Raw genomic sequence first — 19,476 nt, 5'->3', positions numbered from 1 at the left:
GTTTTCGGAAATGACCCAAATGTTCACTAAAGGATCATTCATATGCTGTGAATGCCAAACTCGTGCTCTCACGGCATACTTGCCGGCGATTACTTTGCCTACAACTGAGGTTACAAACCCCGACACCATTTGATTAAACGCCTCTAGACTCTTGAACGCCTTGAACTCCTTCTTGGTGTAGAAGCTGGTCTCAAGAACGAGGTAACTCAGCAAGTCCGACGCTTCCACAGGAGGCAAGCATTTTGGACTGAACTTCTCGGCTGGTATGCTTGCAGGGTCAACCCCAATGACCGAGATCTTTTGCAAACATCTTTCCTTCCAACTCTCTAAGCTTTCGGCATACTCAGAGAGCACTGGGATACCTTAAGATGAATGCCGGATACTTTTATCGCTTTTTTCTGTCTGGATATTCATGTAGTTGGCGAAATAATACGGCGATAAGAGAGAGGGCTTCACTATAGAAATCGACTAATTATTCATAAATTTGACACCCGAGGGACACCAACATGGCGGACACTAACTTCAGCAAAGCTTGTGACGTCACCTGAAACCCAACCATTCTGTTGCTTCGAGGCGTCGTTTTCCTTGCCGCTTTTCTTTTACAGAACAGCCTCCAAAAATTTGGTACACCCCCTAAATATTTTCAAAAATTAAGTTTCTCTTTTAAACCTTTGGAAATAGGAAAGTGCCTTCGACGAAAACAGAGTTCCTCGGTTTTAAAGATCAGCCCTTACATTTTCCGCTAATTTCGCTAGATTTTAGATCAAGGACATTTGAGCCCGCGTTGTTCACCGCAGACCCGCTGACGTAGCATTTCATTATTCAGCTCTGTCTATCGGGAGGGGGGGGGGTCTATCGCTCTATGGTACGGAAGCCCCCAGCGGAATAGTTGTGCAGCGGCTTGAGACAATGTCATGTATCCGGCCGCTCATGTCACTGTGATACATCGAACTCAAGTAACACATCGAACTCACTTCTCTCACTGACCATCTCTAAGATTCTTACTGAATAGATTCCTAGAAGGTTTTAGAGGTTCTTATCTCCTTCCAGAGGGGGAGTTACTCATGGAGATTCTCACTGGTGATGTTCTGCTTGTAACTTCAAATCCTGACCCTGATTCAGAAAAGAAGATCTAGCCTTACTTGTTTTCTAGCCTGACTTTAGAGAGTCACCTTGTATTCTTCTTATTCTTCACCAAGTTCCCTGTGAATGACTTTTATCACAATGAAGCATCAATAAGCATCGTTTACTTCAATGCATGATATCTCATCCTCAAGTGCAATCATGAAATTTACGCCAGCATACTTTAGATAAAGCCGGCTTACGTAGTCTAAGTACATCTTTTCTTTAGCGCAGCTTTCCATAAAGGACGGCTTTTAAGGCTTATCAGGCATACGTGTACAACTCATCTTGTGACAATAGATTCTGCTCATTTGAGCACTAATACATATCCTATGTTCTCTTCCCATAAACTTATTTGTGATATTTGCCTCTCAGTGTTGCCGACTTTGTATCCTTAGTCTTAGCGGCTTTTCTGAGATGCCCCCTGTGCCATATCACATCATTGTTTTTATTAATAGAGCAGAGATGGGCTCAAGAACAACCAAGTATTATCCAATTTGATCTTAGAAGCTACTCTGACATCTTGACGAGATAAGAGTCGTATCTGCGATGCACTGAGGGTTTTTGCCGCTGAATGGATTCCACTAGCAACTTTGAGATTAGTGTCAAATATCAAAAGACTTAGTGGTTTTCAGTGGTCTCTATTCAATATGTCAGATGAAAGGAGGACCCTGGCAATAGACGTTAGGCCTCGTGAGTTTTACAGAAATCCTGATTTTGAAGCATTCATTTTAAATCCGAACAAATTTGTAGCAGTTGATGAATGATCTACAATTTGTTAAATGTGATCAGCATCAAAATCAACCAGGGCGGAGTCGCTGGTAAACTGAGGCTCTCCGACATGTAAGACTCTTGCCTTTATTGAAGCTTTGAGTCTCGGACAGGTTGAATAATTATCAATCTACACGAATCCGAGGGACCGGTGACTATTCATCCCCAGGGGGGTGGAGATTTTAGTTGAGTCACGTAAAATTTACCTGATGCCCTAAAAGGCTCTGTAGTATAGTGATGAACACCACCTCCTCTCACTGGAAGCCAATTTTCTATAATCCCCCTTTAAACTCTGTTAGCGACGACTGATCCCCATCCGTTCCCCTGAAAATGATGTGCTCCCCCCAAACCCCTCCACCGCCCCCGCCCCCTCTCCGCCCCCAGGCGATAAATGACGACTGGTTTCTTAATGAGTTACACACCTGGAGAAAAGAAAATTTGTCCAAAATTGATTCAAGAAACCTAATCCTTTCAGGTGGCACATAACTCTATAGCATACAAAGACGAGTTACCTTTGCCAGCCTATGGATAGTACAAATCGAATAGAAGTGGGTCGTTTGGGAATCAAGAGAATGTGTTCGGTGATCTTTAGGGGTCATTTATAATTACTGGCGACGTCACCGGGGAATTGCTCAACACTGATCATGGAGCACGTAAAATTTACCTGGAGCTTGAGAACATTTGGAACACATTTCGTTTAGCGGCTTAAGTGATCATCACAGTATTTACATTCTATTCCACTTTATTGATCTATTTTTCTTTCCATGACGCTTCTCATCAAGTTCCGTCATTTATGCCATTATCCCCTTTCTTAGAAAAAAAAATCAATGAAAAAGTAGAGTCCCAGATCCTGAAAGCTCTTGCATAATCATTTCAAAACAGGCCTCCCTTCTCAAGTAAAATACTCTTAAAATTTCACCTCCTGATTTTGTATAAACGCCGATAAATTATTTATATCCATTTACTTTTGCCAAAAGGGCTTGGAATATGGAGATTCCACAGTATGAATTAATTATCAGTTGGTGAGAAAAACGAAAAAAATACTTTTTCTAACGAAGAGCCCTAAACCAGGCTCTAGAGGAAACTAAGAGTTGCGCTTTTGATGGCGGGGGGGGGGGGGGGGTGGGGGGTCCTTGTATTTTGCAAATGGTGATATCCCGCTGGATGGAGTCGCATTTTTCACGACTGGAATGACTATCTGGAGGTTGCATTTTCAACAGAGTTCCTAGAATGGCGTCGCGCATTTTCGGGATTTAAGGGGAAAGAAAAACAATTAGGAATTGAAAAAAATAGGAAGATATGCGGTTAGAAAGTTGTTACCGAAAGTCACAAAGTTGACTAAGTTGAAATCTCGAAAATTAAATTTGCCTAAAAGTGACTAAAATGGGGTCTACTACTGGTCAGAGAATTGACTATAATGGGGAAAGGGTTCAGAGAGACAAGCGGCACATACCTAGGAAAAATTGAAACAAGTAACCCCCTACCCCCCTCCCCCTCTCGTGCTTCTTACTTCTAATTACTCTGGTCGAACTCTAAACCGAAAAATAAACCATTCGTTTTTCGGATGCAAGTGGATGTGGGTGTTCTAGGCCATGTTAATTTCCTTTTCTATTGACAGATTTATTTAAAGCAAGAGATTATCTTCTTTTGCTTAAAGCTAGACTAGAAAATTGAAAAAAAAAATTTGGTGATTGTTTATTACTTTTAGCCACAGATCTTGTACACATTCAAAGTCCTTAGTTAAAATACTCAGCAGTTTATTGTGGTCCTTCACATTTAAGAGAAGCTGTAAACATTGTACCTTAATAGATACCATCTAAACTACTCAAAGTTTAAAGGGATGTTTTATGTACAAAGTACTAAATAATCTCTACCTTAAAAACTTTTGGTTCGATACTAAAAATATTTATCATGTAAAATGTCTTATTTGGTTAGAGTTGTCAATTCTCAAACGACAACTTTCCAATTTTATCAATTAGATTATATACAAATTACATTCTGACCTATCTCATCAAACTGAAAATTGATTATACTATAAAAAAAAACACGTTACCGTAAAATAATTTCCTATCATGAGTAATGTAGAGTATTTATTATTTTTTTATTACAGTTTCTCCAAATCCAAATTACTAAATAAATAAATAAATAAATAATAATAGTAAATAAATAAATAATGAATAATGATAACAATGATGATGGAGAAGCAGCATCAAAAAGCGTCCCAGACACCATACGAGGGATGCTCCCCAGTAAGTTAACAAAATATAGTTATAAAATTAAATTATCAGAGTATAAAATTTATTATTAAAAACTGGATCATTGGATAATGCAATTCAAGACTTTTTATTGGCTTAGCCATTATGGTATATCAGCCAATATACCATAATCTACAAATATGGTAAGCGTACGCGCCAGCTTAAAATCAAAAGGGAGCTAAAAAATCCATTTTCTTCTTACAAAATAATAATTTCTTGGGGGTGTTTTTAATAAAACAATTATTCTACTCGCGCTTGTTGGATATGAGATGATTATAGCCAACTCGGCGCTACGCGCCTCGTTGGCTATCTATCACCTCATATCCAACGCGCGCTCGTGGAATAATTGTTAAATATAAATATAATATATTGAATTAAATCTGAAATTCTAAGTATAACCAAAAAATGAAGTGAACTTATATTTAAGGCTAGAAATATTAACAGAATCCTTTAAATTATTAGGAAGACTATTCCATTCATTAATAATACGGATAAAAAAGCTATCTTTAAAAATATTTCGGTTCTGCTATACCTGCTGAGCAGGTCAAGAGAATTATTCTTCCTTAAATTATAATCCACACTACGATCTTTACAGAACAACATCTTATCGTAAATGTCCATATCATAATGCCCTTTAATTAAATTGAATAAAAAAACAACATCCTGATGTATCTTCTATGAAATAAACTTTTTAATTTTAATTTCTTTAATCTAATATCATAATCCTCGTCAGATTTAAGAATAAACTTAGTTGCCCTCCTCTGTATTGCCTCTATTTTATTAATATTACATTGTGTATGAGGTTTCCAGGTCTCACATGAAGACTCGAGCAGTGTGGTCTGACAAGACTACAGTATAATGTTCTCAATGTAGCAAAATGTAAAGTCTGTTGACGAGCCTACTCCGGTTTCTGTAGCATGAAGCGACTAGGAGTATTTCTACTCCCCCCTGGATGGGATGATAGTCCATCGCAGGGTTACCCCCAGCATTAAATTGCCGGTACCCATTTATACACCTGGGTGAAGAAAGGTACTGTGAGAGTAAAGTGTCTTGCCTAAGAACACAACACAATAGGGACCTTAAGAAACCACGACGGCGACGGCAACGAGGACGTGGAAAAACAAGAGATCTAATTGGCAGAACAATAGTTCAGCATGTGCGTTTTGAAACTTTGTACATTTCTTAGCCGTCCCATGCAAAACAACAACGTGAAATCGCCAAAATTTGCGTCGTCTCCGAACCGAAACCGCAACGGCAAACTATTTGAATTTCCATTTGGAACTCAACGGTTACTTTGTACGTCATGCTGAAGTTGAGCGGTGGCGCTGTATGAGACAGTAAGCTCCAGCAGCCATTTTTGAGACTCTAATTAAGGGAAGAAATTCATTTTTTAATCGTAGTCTTCCTTAGCGTCGCCGTCGCGGTTTCTTAAAGTCCCTAATGTCTCGGGCCGGGGCTCGAACCCGGACCACTCGATCCGGAGTCGAGCGCGCTAACCATGAGGCCACCGCGCCTCCACACTCTCAATGTGGTAATATCTTTTAAATCGCTACATGTTCTTTTCACCAAACCAAGAATCTTATTAGCCTTAGCACATACAGAATCTACATGTGCGTCCCATGATAAATCAGAGCTGGTAAGAAGACCTAAATCCTTATGTATATGTACACTTTCCAAACTCTGACCGTTTATGTAATAGTCCCTAACTAAAGGCCTCTTTTTCATAGAGATTCTCATGATCTTACATTTCTTTGTGTTTATTTTCATTTTATTATCCTTACACCAATCAGCTATCTTATCCAAGTCACTCTGAAAAGACGTCATGTCATCTGAGGAAATAATAATCCTATATAGTTTACTATCATCTGCATATGAAGCGATTGAGCTATCTTTACTAATAACCCCCGGTAGATCATTGAAATAGAGAATTAAGTTCCCAACCTTGAGGTACTCCAGAGGTAATTGTTCGCCAGTCAAATGATTTCCCTTTTACAACAACTCTCTGCATACGGCCAGTGAGATAGTCTTTACACCCTTCCAGAAGACGCCCACAACTCCATACTTAAATAATTTAGTCAAAAGAATATTATGATTCACAAGGCCGAAGGCTTTAGCAAAATCAATAAATACCACATCGACTTGACCACGGTTATCCAGGGCTCTACACCAGTCATGATGTAACAAAAGAAGCTGTGTTCCACAGGATCCACCCCTCAGGAATCCATGATGAGAGCAATGGATAAAGTCAATAACTTGTTCATAAATTGTATCATACACCAATCTTTCTTGACACTTTCCTGTGATGGATAATAGTGAGATACCTCTGTAATGTACGGAAGCCGGGAAGGGACTTCAGACTTCAGACTTTAGACTTCAGACTTCAGAATTCAGACTTCAGACTTCAGACTTCAGACTTCAGACCTCAGACTTCAGACTTCAGACTTCAGACTTCAGACTTCAATTTACGTTTCTGGGCAATCCAACACGTTGATGACGTATAGAGTACGAATAAACAAACATACACTTGGCGGATCAATTTACGTTTCTGGGCAATCCAACACGTTAATGAAATATAGAGGACGAATAAACAATCGTACACTGTTGCAGGCTTATCAAAGACGATTAAGTAATCCACCTCGATTAACACCAATCGAGTTCGAAATGCGACACAAACAATGATCGGATAAATTGACGTTTATCAGCCTTGACTAAAACTAATCGAGCTCGAAATAAACACACGGCCCATAACTGTATGGAATACGATTGATTCGTTCTGCGTACCACTAACGTATCTCTGCCGATCGACCCGTGTTCCCCATTCGAACTCGGTTTCTCAGCCCGAGCGCAAATTGGCGCCTCACCTATGAGGACCGAGATCCCTTGGGTACCCTGCATCACGGTCAAGTTTTAGTTTCGACACACCGCAAATAGAATTGATGTATTTTATCACCTTAAGGAGAATTCCTTAGTTTTTAGTTGACGCCACCCTAGTCTTTATATACTTAGACTGCTGAATAGGTGGACTGAAACGTTTAGGTTTATTAAAAGTGGCCTTTCTTGTGGCTAACTCAGACATGGGAAAATCTCAGGTGGAGAAGGTAACGTTACTCATCCCATTCTTAAAATAGTGTTTACATTGGAATTACCTTGAAAGGTTTTCATGCTAATGTTCTTCGTGGAAGAAATTGTAACTTCAGAATGGCTGTTACGTGAGCTTCTTATGTCTGACCCAATTACACGGTAATCATATAATCTCGCAGAAGTTCTCCATTTCATTCCTGATACTATAAACCCTGTCAGGAAACGATTTTAGGAGAGCTGCTTGTATCTGATTTAAGTAGACGGTAATCATAAAACGTCACTGAAGTTCTCAATTCTTGATACTTATGAACGCTTGCTTTTAGAATATTTCAAACCTCTATTATTGTAAACAATATTACCTCGGATGCATAGCCATTTTATTGTAGCCAGAAAGGGAGGTTTACTTTAAATAACGCTCATCTTGTGCAGCTCATAGACTCAATTTCATTGACAATGATAAACTTGTAGTTTATTCTGTGGGGTACTTTTAAACTTTCAATGAAACATGAATATGATGCCTTAAACCGGAGAGAGACATTTTTTTAATGTGAATCCATGTTTTTAATAACTTTTTTTAACTATAACAGGTTGAAACGCAGACATTACAGAATTCAGGTTTAATTACGATACGTTTCATATTAACTTCTATTATTCATGTTCTTTCTTTCTTTTTTGTCTTCTCTCTTTTCTGTTTCTGTTGTCCTTTCTTTTCCTTTTTTTTGAGTGGTCTCCATCCAATTCATTGCTTGTGAAATCTGGAAGTAAAGAAGATGTAGTTTCTTAAGCATGTCAAATGGGATGAAAAAATAATAACAAAAATTATTATCATTATTATAACACCAATGATTTTTAAAATTATTTAGCTCAAAATGCAGCCTTTGCAAAAGTAGCTTTATGGTACATTATGGCAGGATTTTTTAATGTCAAGGGCTGGTTCATAGATTAGGCCTTCAGGAATTGCTCTGAATCACGGCAATTGGATTAGGCTGGCAATCCTTAAAAATTGACAGAAGAGAAGTTTCTCTACATACCTTCAACGGTTTTGGAGAGATCTTCTACTAAATCTGGCTTATTCCCTCTAAAGCTAACCTGCAAGAAATAAAGAAAGGAGACGGGAGGTATGCTACCCAGGCGACCTGGGTTGCATACCTCCCTTTATTCTGCCGACCAATGCCTTAGCCATGAACTTTCGAATTTATCTCATACTAGACTAATGAATTTTGGGAAAATTGTGCCAAATATCACTGGTGTTTTGTTAAGTTAAGTTTAGTTGCTTTAAGGGTTCATTCAATTAGTATTGAATAGCAGCTTTACTCAAGAGTTTCTTTCTTAAAAATATATTTCCTTAACCCATGAGTCAGTATATGAGAAATGATTTACTTTCTTTTTTATTTCTTAAGCCCAAGAAATGTAGCAATGGTCTTGCTTTGTATGCTAAGATGTATGTGAATGTGTATGCTAAAATGTATGTTAATAATATGTATGCCAATATGTATGTCGATATGTGTGCTGAATTATTATGTGCCTAAGAACCTGGAGGCAAAGATCCTCGCTCACAAAGAGCATGGACACAGAGGACCTGGCTCAATTAGGAACCGACATGTGCTAAAATGTTATGTGCCTAAGAACCTGGAGGCAAAGATCCTCGCTCACGAAGAACATGGACACAGAGGACCTGGCTCAATTAGGAACCGACATGTGCTAAAATGTTATGTGCCTAAGAACCTGGAGGCAAAGATCCTCGCTCACGAAGAGCATGGACACAGAGGACCTGGCTCAATTAGGAACCTACAGGTGCTAAAATGTTATGTGCCTAAGAACCTGGAGGCAAAGATCCTCGCTCACGAAGAGCATGGACACAGAGGACCTGGCTCAATTAGGAACCGACATGTGCTAAAATGTTATGTGCCTAAGAACCTGGAGGCAAAGATCCTCGCTCACGAAGAGCATGGACACAAAGGACCTGGCTCAATTAGGAACCGACATGTGCTAAAATGTTATGTGCCTAAGAACCTGGAGGCAAAGATCCTCGCTCACGAAGAGCATGGACACAGAGGACCTGGCTCAATTAGGAACCGACATGTGCTTAAATGTTACGTGCCTAAGAACCTGGAGGCAAAGATCCTCGCTCACGAAGAGCATGGACACAAAGGACCTGGCTCAATTAGGAACCGAAGTGTGCTTAAATGTTGTTTCCCTAATAAACTTTTGTCTCAGAGAAAGTAGAGCCTAAGATTCTCCCTTACCATTTTGGACGGAAACAGAAGACCTTAGCAGGCCGTGTTGTTTGATGCTTGATTATCGCTAACCTTTGGTCCACTGGGCTGGGACCAAAACCACGGCATTGCCATGGTAGTTAACGGTGATTAGTGCTAATGTGGCTTTCAGCATCTTGGCTCCGGCCTTCAGTAACTATATACAATAGGAAAATGGCTGTGCCACGCAATGTTCACCATTTCTTCCATACCTTATCACTTGATTCCTTTTCTTCTCTTTTTTTGTTTTCCTTGATTGGAGCATAAAAAATATTATTTAATAAAACTGAAAACCTTACTTGCCATAAATTTTAGCCTTGTATATCTTTAAATTTTCCATATTATTTTGACAGAAATATCCTCAAATGTGTCATTCTAAGATTATTTTCCAAGGAATTTATTTTCTTATACAGACTGTGATTTCTGATTTTTCATTGCACTTTAATTGATGTAGCCTTGGCTCCTACAGAACACTAACCCATTCACAAATGTGAAGAACCTCATCACCCTGCAGCTGGTCACAGTGCTTAAGGACATTGTTGCCCCTTTGAAGGTTGAAATACAATGGAATTGTTTTGGAACTTCCCAACCAGTCATACACTTCCTGTCAAGGATAAAATTTTGTGGCTATTAACATAGAGGTCAATAGACAACTCTTCTATTATGTCATTACCAAAAATTTACCTGGAAGCATGCTGTTTCCTTGAATTTTCGCATCCATTGTTTTCCCTCTAGGTCTACCACCTTTATTTGCCGACCTGACTGTGGTTCCTCAGATATCCGCAATTCTCTTGCTTTCCTTATCTGTATAAAAATAGAGAAATCAATGTAGTAACCATCAATTGTGTTCTTCATTCTATCCTTTAATTTAGTCCACAATGTTAAGAAAAAGGATGCAGTACGATTGTTGTTTTTCTTTGGGGTGTGAAAAGTCTTGTAACCTGTATGTACATGGGATGGGATTTCAAATATGTACTATTAATTGTATTCCTTTCATCGCTTGTGTTTGCCTTTTTTTCCTCACATTATATCTACTACTCACTATTTTTATTTTTCGTTATTTTAATTTTTCTATTAAGTTTTTCATTTTTCTTCAACGATGATAATTCTAAATACCATGCTTGTTCCTTGTTTTAGGTGATGAAACTCACCTCATTTTCCAGTTCCTCCTCTTGATCTTTTCTTTCTTGTCTCCACTTGGCATACTGTTCTCTGCGTGTCAAAATAATCACCACTACTATGAGCACTAGTCATGATATACAAAACAATGCACTTTAAAGCTATACTCTTAAAGCAATGATGTATTAGAGAAGCATCACACTTTATGTAGCTTAGCAAATACAGTGCAAGGGTGGTTTTTGTGGCTCCACAGCATAAACCCATTTATATCTACTGGCAGCAGTGTTATTTGAGTTTTGTTTTTTGTTAGACACCTCCACCATACTATAATTAATGCACTGATTGTTACACTGATTACTTAATGAAGCATGCCTCTGGTACAGCTGATTATACTAGTTTCAAATTTTTATTTATTTTTCTTTTTATATATATATTTTCTTAAATTATTTATTCATTTATCATATTATGGTTTCTAATTATATTAGTATACACGTACATTTTTGTAACGAGCATCCTTTTGCTCATCAATGTTTCGTGTTTAAATAAAGTTATACTTACTTACTTACCTTTGTTGACCCTCCTCCGTAATATGCAAAGCTGCCCTTTCGATTATGTTTCCTAAAATGTCATCATGTGTATCTGTTTCTGTATCTAAAAGTATACATAAATTTTTTTAAATTATGTTCAGTGCCCCTAGATAACGCTTCACTTGTGGGAAAATAAGCTCTTTCTCTCTCCCCAAACTATTGTTAGCTTTTTGGAACGAATGGTCTTAATTCTTCATTGCTTCCAGTCAGAAAGTGGTTTTGGTGTAATATACACATTATTATGCTAACTCTGCCATACCTGCAATTTCGCCTAACAAGGTGGCATTCCTGCCTGTGGATGGTACAAGAAATAGAATCCGGTCTTTTCTCTGATCACCACCATATGCATGAAAAACTGAAAATAAGGAAAAATGACACTTGCTTTTTTCATTGCAGACATGATCTCCTTTAAATATTTGGTAGTAGGAGGCAGTGTTTGAAAATTCATTCCATGATCAGGTTGAAGACCAAGCAATTTGTGGGTTGTGATTATTGTCATCATCAAACCAATTTTGATCTGGGCTTTCCCCCAATCATGGGGGTGCCACGATTTATCATACTTTGCCAACAATATTTCTTACTCCCATTTACTTCAAACATTACCAGTATGATGCACTGATATCACTACAATTATTATTTGGCCCTTGAAGATTATTTTAACCAGAGGTCAAACTACTGGACATTGCTTTCTTTCATTATCAAGCTCTGTGTAACATCATTTGTGTCCCTCCCTCCTCACCCCCCCCCCCCTATTTTACTTAATCATATCATTATGGTTTTAATGGCTCTTCCACACAAAGCCGTTTTGTGCTTGCCAAGGGAGGGGCATTGTGTCTAATTTGCAAAACTTCTGATTCAGATGCTACCTTTTTGAATTTCAAGGCACATATGACTGGTGCAACAAAACTGAATGTAGCTCTAAGGGATGGGTTCTCGCATACCTTTTCTTCCCTCGCTGGACCAGGTCTCAGTTACCCAAAATAGCCAATTCTTCCCGTGTCCACATTCCATTTTGTGTAGTATCCTTCAATAAAATGAAGTATTATATTTTACATGGGTTCAAGGGAGTATTTCAAAGTAAAATAACAGTACTTTGTGGGTATTCTAAGGTCAGTCAAGATGGTGAGACAATTCATTTTGTACATATTGGTGCAGCACTCCATATTAATGCATACTTAGATGAACTGCTTTTGACTATTACAGTCAGTAACCGCCTTTTTACTTGAACTATTTATTTCCCTTCAGGCTTCTATATATAGTAGTCTTTTTCCATTATGTTATCACAAATTAGTGTATAAACACACTCAGTCATCTTGACATTTCAGGCAATCTGATTGGTTTGCTATCTCTGGCTATTCAACAACATACACCTCTGAGCAAAAGGATAATGTGAAAAACAAAATGGTGGGGGGGGTAAACTCGTGTTTTGCTTAAGTTTCAGAAGCAGAAATTTTACAAATATCTTCTAATATTTTCCATATTAGTTATTGTCGAGATCACTTCAAGCATTTATCCTAAAACATCTCAGTGAATTGTGGCTTTAGGGAATATTTACCTTGATTTCAAAGAATAATTGCTAATTGTACCTCAACATGGCTCCTCTCTGGGCAACACCCCTCTGTCTTGAATTAACAAGGACAACAATCATTCCTTTATTTTCTTCACGTGCTTGCCAACATAACTGAAGATACAAAACAATAAAATCCTTCTTTGTTTTCTATAGAAATGAAATGCACATTATGTTCAAGTTACATATATTTAATTCTCTATTCCGGTTCATAAAATTCATGCAGCATTTGGGAACATGGTTCTGCCTTGAAAAAAAACCAAATCCTTATGATTGAATATTACTCAAATGCTTTACGCTTGGCATCATTGAGCACATAAAATTGCTGAGCCAACACATCTGCCCCTTGTTCTTTTATCATCATCATGCTGAGTACGGTATCTCTTCTTCATGCATATAGCTGTAATGAAATGCACATTTTCAAGAAATATGCACTGTTCTTGCAAGTTTATGCTAGGACTTTATACCTCCTCAAAGTGGTGGATCAAAAAGGGCAACATTGCTGTATTTTCACCTCCCATCTGAAGTAGTTGTTGGCATTTTACAACCTCATCCTCCCTACACACTCTGCTTGATGACCCTGTAATAGGAGGCAGACTATTATTTTGATATCAAGGAAGTTGAATTTAGTTATGCTGACCTGGGTTCTCACCAGTAATCTGTCAACTACACCTTACTTTTCTTTGAAGAGTTTGAGGAGGGTTGGGGACATCCTGTAATGCTGAGTTCAATTTCATTTACAATTTTCTCATTATTCTTTTCCAAATCGCTTTAAACACTGAATAGTTGTATTCCTTTTTCTTTTCACAGGCCACATTGGTATTGCCTTTGATAAAAAGTCAGAAGTTTTCCATCTACCCTTGGTTTTTTGGTCATATAACATGGGGTCACAATAAAAATAAATGAGTTGTTTATCAATCATTCAATTTGAAATGACATACGCACCTCCCAATCCGAACCAAGAGAAGTCCTCCTCCACCACTCCACCTATTGAGATTAATGTGGACTTACTGCATGTAAGATTGCTAAAGTTAATTGCATAATTCCTTGCCATTAATGATTGCAAAATCACCACGTTCAAAATTGGAGGTTTTCAGCCAGAAAACATCCCAAGGCTGTCACTATCAGTGGCCAATCACAACAAGCTGTTTCCATGGCTGCCTTAATTATCCTTTAGTGAGGGAACCTCCACTAAAATAAGAATATAACTTTAAAGTATTGAATGTAATGTTTTCCATCAAAATTTTTTTATCTTTTTCCAATGGAAGCATTTCTATACAAGGGAGACAAACTTCCAAAACGTTTTTCTTGGTTTTCAAATTTCCCGTGCACTGCCAGTTTGAATGATTGACACAGATACAAACTGTTCCATTGGAAAAAGATCTAACACTTTTGATTGTAAACATTATGTTGCATATTTTAGTTATATTCTTGTTTTAGTGGAGGTTCCCTTTAAAGCTTTGATTGACACAATAGTCCATGTTTATTGAAGAAGTAACACTTTTGTACTGGAACAAATTTATACCGGTGCATTTACCCTTTATTCCGCTACCATAAAATGGTGTGCCTTTGAATCCTGTAATATAATAACATTGCAAGGATGAGCTGAATGCACACCTTTTAATTTTGTGCAGGAACATATGCATTGGCTATCACTTCCATAGATGGTCCTTGAACAGTTTGCCTTACCCGATGAAGAATTAGTCCAGGAAAAGAAGATGAAAATACCAACTGATGCACATAATGCTTATGCTTAGTGAAATGATAATAAATTCCTCCTTCAAAGACAGTGATTGCTAGGAGTTATGTTGCATATATACTTTTCTAGTTTGAGCACTCTGGCATGGCTTACACGATACACAGTCAAGTGTGGGATCGTTTGGGGTGACCACTTTGGTTCTCCTCCATCCTAGTAACAGCATTGCACTGATGAGGCCCAGAAGGCCGAAACATAAGCCAGATTTAGTAGAAGATCTCTCCAAAACCGTTGAAGGTATGTAGAGAAACTTCTCTTCTGTCAATTTTTAAGGATTGCCAGCCTAATCCAATTGCCGTGATTCAGAGCAATTCCTGAAGGCCTAATCTATGAACCAGCCCTTGACATTAAAAAATCCTGCCATAATGTACCATAAAGCTACTTTTGCAAAGGCTGCATTTTGAGCTAAATAATTTTAAAAATCATTGGTGTTATAATAATGATAATAATTTTTGTTATTATTTTTTCATCCCATTTGACATGCTTAAGAAACTACATCTTCTTTACTTCCAGATTTCACAAGCAATGAATTGGATGGAGACCACTCAAAAAAAAGGAAAAGAAAGGACAACAGAAACAGAAAAGAGAGAAGACAAAAAAGAAAGAAAGAACATGAATAATAGAAGTTAATATGAAACGTATCGTAATTAAACCTGAATTCTGTAATGTCTGCGTTTCAACCTGTTATAGTTAAAAAAAGTTATTAAAAACATGGATTCACATTAAAAAAATGTCTCTCTCCGGTTTAAGGCATCATATTCATGTTTCATTGAAAGTTTAAAAGTATCCCACAGAATAAACTACAAGTTTATCATTGTCAATGAAATTGAGTCTATGAGCTGCACAAGATGAGCGTTATTTAAAGTAAACCTCCCTTTCTGGCTACAATAAAATGGCTATGCATCCGAGGTAATATTGTTTACAATAATAGAGGTTTGAAATATTCTAAAAGCAAGCGTTCATAAGTATCAAGAATTGAGAACTTCAGTGACGTTTTATGATTACCGTCTACTTAAATCAGATACAAGCAGCTCTCCTAAAATCGTTTCCTGACAGGGTTTATAGTATCAGGAATGAAATGGAGAACTTCTGCGAGATTATATGATTACCGTGTAATTGGGTCAGACATAAGAAGCTCACGTAACAGCCATTCTGAAGTTACAATTTCTTCCACGAAGAACATTAGCATGAAAACCTTTCAAGGTAATTCCAATGTAAACACTATTTTAAGAATGGGATGAGTAACGTTACCTTCTCCACCTGAGATTTTCCCATGTCTGAGTTAGCCACAAGAAAGGCCACTTTTAATAAACCTAAACGTTTCAGTCCACCTATTCAGCAGTCTAAGTATATAAAGACTAGGGTGGCGTCAACTAAAAACTAAGGAATTCTCCTTAAGGTGATAAAATACATCAATTCTATTTGCGGTGTGTCGAAACTAAAACTTGACCGTGATGCAGGGTACCCAAGGGATCTCGGTCCTCATAGGTGAGGCGCCAATTTGCGCTCGGGCTGAGAAACCGAGTTCGAATGGGGAACACGGGTCGATCGGCAGAGATACGTTAGTGGTACGCAGAACGAATCAATCGTATTCCATACAGTTATGGGCCGTGTGTTTATTTCGAGCTCGATTAGTTTTAGTCAAGGCTGATAAACGTCAATTTATCCGATCATTGTTTGTGTCGCATTTCGAACTCGATTGGTGTTAATCGAGGTGGATTACTTAATCGTCTTTGATAAGCCTGCAACAGTGTACGATTGTTTATTCGTCCTCTATATTTCATTAACGTGTTGGATTGCCCAGAAACGTAAATTGATCCCATGATGTCTGGTTTTCCACCCTCCACTTCCAGTCGTTGTTGTCGCTGAATGTTATGCGTATTCCACAACTCTGCTACAAGATATAATTCCTGGCGAAGGATAGGCAAGAAAAGAAATCTGAGACATTCCGTGACGAGGAAATCGTCATGGTACAAACAACAATCACGGAGGTCTTTAAAAAAGTTTATCCACCATCCCCTTCCACCCTCTCGAAATTTAGACCACCAAGCTTCTATGCGTTGATTTCCGGTGCTTTTTCCTTCGATGAAATTTCCACTTCCAAAAAAATGGTCATCGTCATGCCAACGAAAAAATTGTTGAAGAGTGCCAATGATTGTGTTTTCGGTTCCCCTGTCACAGTGCATCCTTCTTGGAACCCCTCCAAGTTGTAGAATAGCATTTAGGTAGTTTGAGGCAATAACCCTGGGATTTTTTTTCGTGGAACCGTCTTATAACCAAAGAATTCGCCTTGAGAAGCCGTCTACTGCGCCATGAACGAAAAAGCCAAAGGGCGCAAGCTTAACCCATCCGTCAACATGCCATAAGAAGTTTTGTCTCTTTAGCCTACGTCTTTGACGACGCTCCACTCCTTCAGGGTCTAAAACCCGAAGTGATTTCATAACAGTATCTCTTCTTAATTGCAAATTATACTTTCGCCTTAAGCGCCTCGTCAGTTGACGATAGCCCAGAAAGGAACCACACGAGTTCTCCAATTCTTCCTGAATGGCAGCCACTATTCGCTCAAGGGGCGATTTCTTGTTGTATCTCGCCCTTTTAAGTCCCAAACGTTGTAAAATTCGTTTTAAAGTACGCACTGAGAGTACTATGCCATGTTGTAAAGCTAAAAAGCCAGTAATTTCAGCGTAGGTGAATCCTTGAGAGAAGTAGCGTCTGACTGCATTTTCTCTCTGAAAGCCAGAGTGTTTGTTTAGAGCAGGTGTGTAGACTGGTAAAACGCTCTCCACTAGACATAACGTGTTTAGAAGGAAGATAAGATGAAGCAACCTGTTTCAGAACATAGTAAACGTTAATTCAAGTACCATTCACTCGCGTCTTAAATAGAATGATTAAAACAAATAAAGATCAGGGACTCTTCACTTACCGAAACATGATGACGCACACTGACGGATTCCAAATGTTTTTTTCACGTTTGGAAGACTGAGGACAGAATTCTGAAGTCTGAAGTCTAATTTCGGGAACTGTGAAGGCTTAAATCTTCAACTCTCCAGTCACCTTTATCAAGTCTGAATTCTGAAGTCTGAAGTCTGAAGTCTGAAGTCTGAAGTCTGAAGTCTGGAGTCTGAAGTCTGAAGTCTGAAGTCTGAAGTCTGAGGTCTGAGGTCTGAGGTCTTCGGTCTGAGGTCTGAGGTCTGAAGTCCCTTCTCGGCTTTCGTAGTAATGCTCTACCGGCTCTCGGTCTCCGTCCTTGTGAATGGGAGCAATATTTGCATGTTTCCATAATTTAGGAACTTGGCTCATCTCAAAAGACAAATTATAGAGCATATACTGAGTGGTACTGCAGACATAGATTCCGTCTCCTTCAACAGGCAGGCTGCGATGTTGTCTACCCCAGAGAACTTACTGCCACCAAGTTTTTATAATATTGAACTTCATTTGTGGTACATGACACATGTCTGTATATTGTATATTGACTAGCACATTGGTCATTCTGAGTGTCATGCAACAAAATAGAAGGAGCACCAGAACTTTCTTTGCAGAAGACAGAATGAAAATGAATATTATGCAAATTAGCCTGTTCTTGTGGCTTAGTTGCTGTAATACCATTATAATACCATTATAAGTGCATTATAACTCTGCTCTTAATAAAATAATCAGCTGAAACAAAACATCCGTCCAACAACACCGACGTTTTTTCTGCCACACTGAGTCTAGAACACACTGTTTGATCGACAACTGCTGGGGAGTAAATAACGCGACAACCTGACAAACTGTTAAATAAAAAAAAAAACATGCGAGGATGCTCATGCGAGGGAGGGCGCTTATTAGAGCATGCGCGCTTATTCCAGGAAATACGGTGTCTTCTATCTTATGCCCTACTCGTTACTCACTTTAGATGGTGGTGCAGACAACTTTTTCTTGGCGCACTTCATAGCGCTGATCTCACAGGAAACCTTTCCACATGGCTTTTTTGCTGCCTTACTGACGCATTTATCATAATCTGCTTGGCATGGACCCTGTGAGAAAGTTTATAGGAAGGCTTCAATTCGTTAAATTTTATTTCGTGGTATTTTCTCGAGAGAAGAGGACGCCTTCTGTCAAAACGACTTGTAAACGTTTGGATCTTAGAAAAGTAAAAGAAGTTAAAAATGACGTCTTTGTTTTAAGTCTCACTATTTGAGTTTTCAGGTTGTGAATGTTCTGCATCCCCCTCGGATTACAGAAGTAATAATAAAGGGAAACAATAAAAGAGCTGAGCTTACTGGAATCCTGGAAAGTCCATTTGCATTTCTTCCCAAGCCACTGAAGCACCGAGGATCAGAAGAAGTAGCTGATGACTCATCTTGAGTTCGATACTCAGTTGACTGATTCGTAATCAATGTGTCTCAGACCGTCAACCCAGGTTCGTCATTTTATAATCCTCCCAAACTGGATATTTCATTTCCATTGACAAAAGCTAGAACAAAAGAGATATTTGCGCAAACGTTCTATTTCCCCCGAAATCTCGTTATTCTAAACTTCCTTTCCCATTTGGCCGCACTGTGGTGATCTGATATCGGCAACACCACTAACAGGTACCAAACACCCGTCTATCTTAGGTAAACAGGTCTAGTTACGTTTTATCTCCATAACTGTCTCTCTTACCGCAAAATAAAGTTTATGATATTTTTTAATGCCTTGTTGAAATAAAAATCAGTTTCCTCCGTAGATTCCATGGAGCCCAAACTAGTTTTCTGTTTTTGTAATACTTATGAGAAAGAAGTATAACCCATGTGCAAAGTTCTTGGATATAGAATATGTGGCCAGCAGTGTTGGCAGGGAAAGCAATCTTAATAATTGGCGCAGGTGTGGGTTAGGTAAATTTCAAAAATCACTTCTTTAGTTTCCAAACCAGTATTTCAAAGGTTATGTAGAATGAACAAAACATCTACAAGTGTCGCAAATTAGCTCCTAGCAAGTAAAC

The 19,476-nt window shown here is 38.4% G+C and overlaps 2 protein-coding genes and 1 long non-coding RNA gene across 7 annotated transcripts in view; 1 reads left to right on the top strand and 2 right to left on the bottom strand.

The window, feature by feature from the left end:
* Window positions 1–19,476, bottom strand: part of LOC111345785 (uncharacterized) — a 304,322-nt gene that overhangs the window by 57,458 nt on the left and 227,388 nt on the right. The window lies entirely within an intron of this gene.
* LOC111332588 (uncharacterized) lies at window positions 7,682–14,687 on the bottom strand. 4 transcript variants are annotated; one of them, XM_088735403.1, is made up of 13 exons: window positions 14,283–14,687; window positions 13,703–13,744; window positions 13,225–13,337; window positions 12,777–12,871; window positions 12,132–12,214; window positions 11,450–11,545; window positions 11,170–11,254; window positions 10,636–10,696; window positions 10,169–10,288; window positions 9,963–10,088; window positions 9,697–9,735; window positions 8,261–8,318; window positions 7,682–7,984 (listed from the first exon to the last, which is right to left on the bottom strand). In XM_088735403.1, the coding sequence occupies exons 1-13, from the start codon at window positions 14,401–14,403 to the stop codon at window positions 7,878–7,880; spliced, it is 1,146 nt and encodes a 381-aa protein (XP_088591529.1). In that variant the 5' UTR covers window positions 14,404–14,687; the 3' UTR covers window positions 7,682–7,877. The 4 variants fall into 4 exon arrangements, with proteins under 4 accessions (XP_088591529.1, XP_088591530.1, XP_088591531.1 ...); XM_088735404.1 differs by having other exon boundaries at window positions 14,295–14,687; XM_088735405.1 differs by lacking the exon at window positions 9,963–10,088 and having other exon boundaries at window positions 14,283–14,685.
* Window positions 14,708–15,257, top strand: LOC148721618 (uncharacterized). Its single transcript, XR_015992289.1, has 2 exons — window positions 14,708–14,750; window positions 15,027–15,257. It is a non-coding gene; the product is annotated as an uncharacterized LOC148721618 (long non-coding RNA).

Source organism: Stylophora pistillata, chromosome 10, assembly GCF_964205215.1.
Source record: "Stylophora pistillata chromosome 10, jaStyPist1.2, whole genome shotgun sequence".
Classification (NCBI taxonomy): Eukaryota; Metazoa; Cnidaria; class Anthozoa; order Scleractinia; family Pocilloporidae; genus Stylophora; species Stylophora pistillata.
The sequence above is the reverse complement of the archived record's forward strand: the minus strand, read 5'-3'. Positions and strand labels throughout refer to the sequence as shown.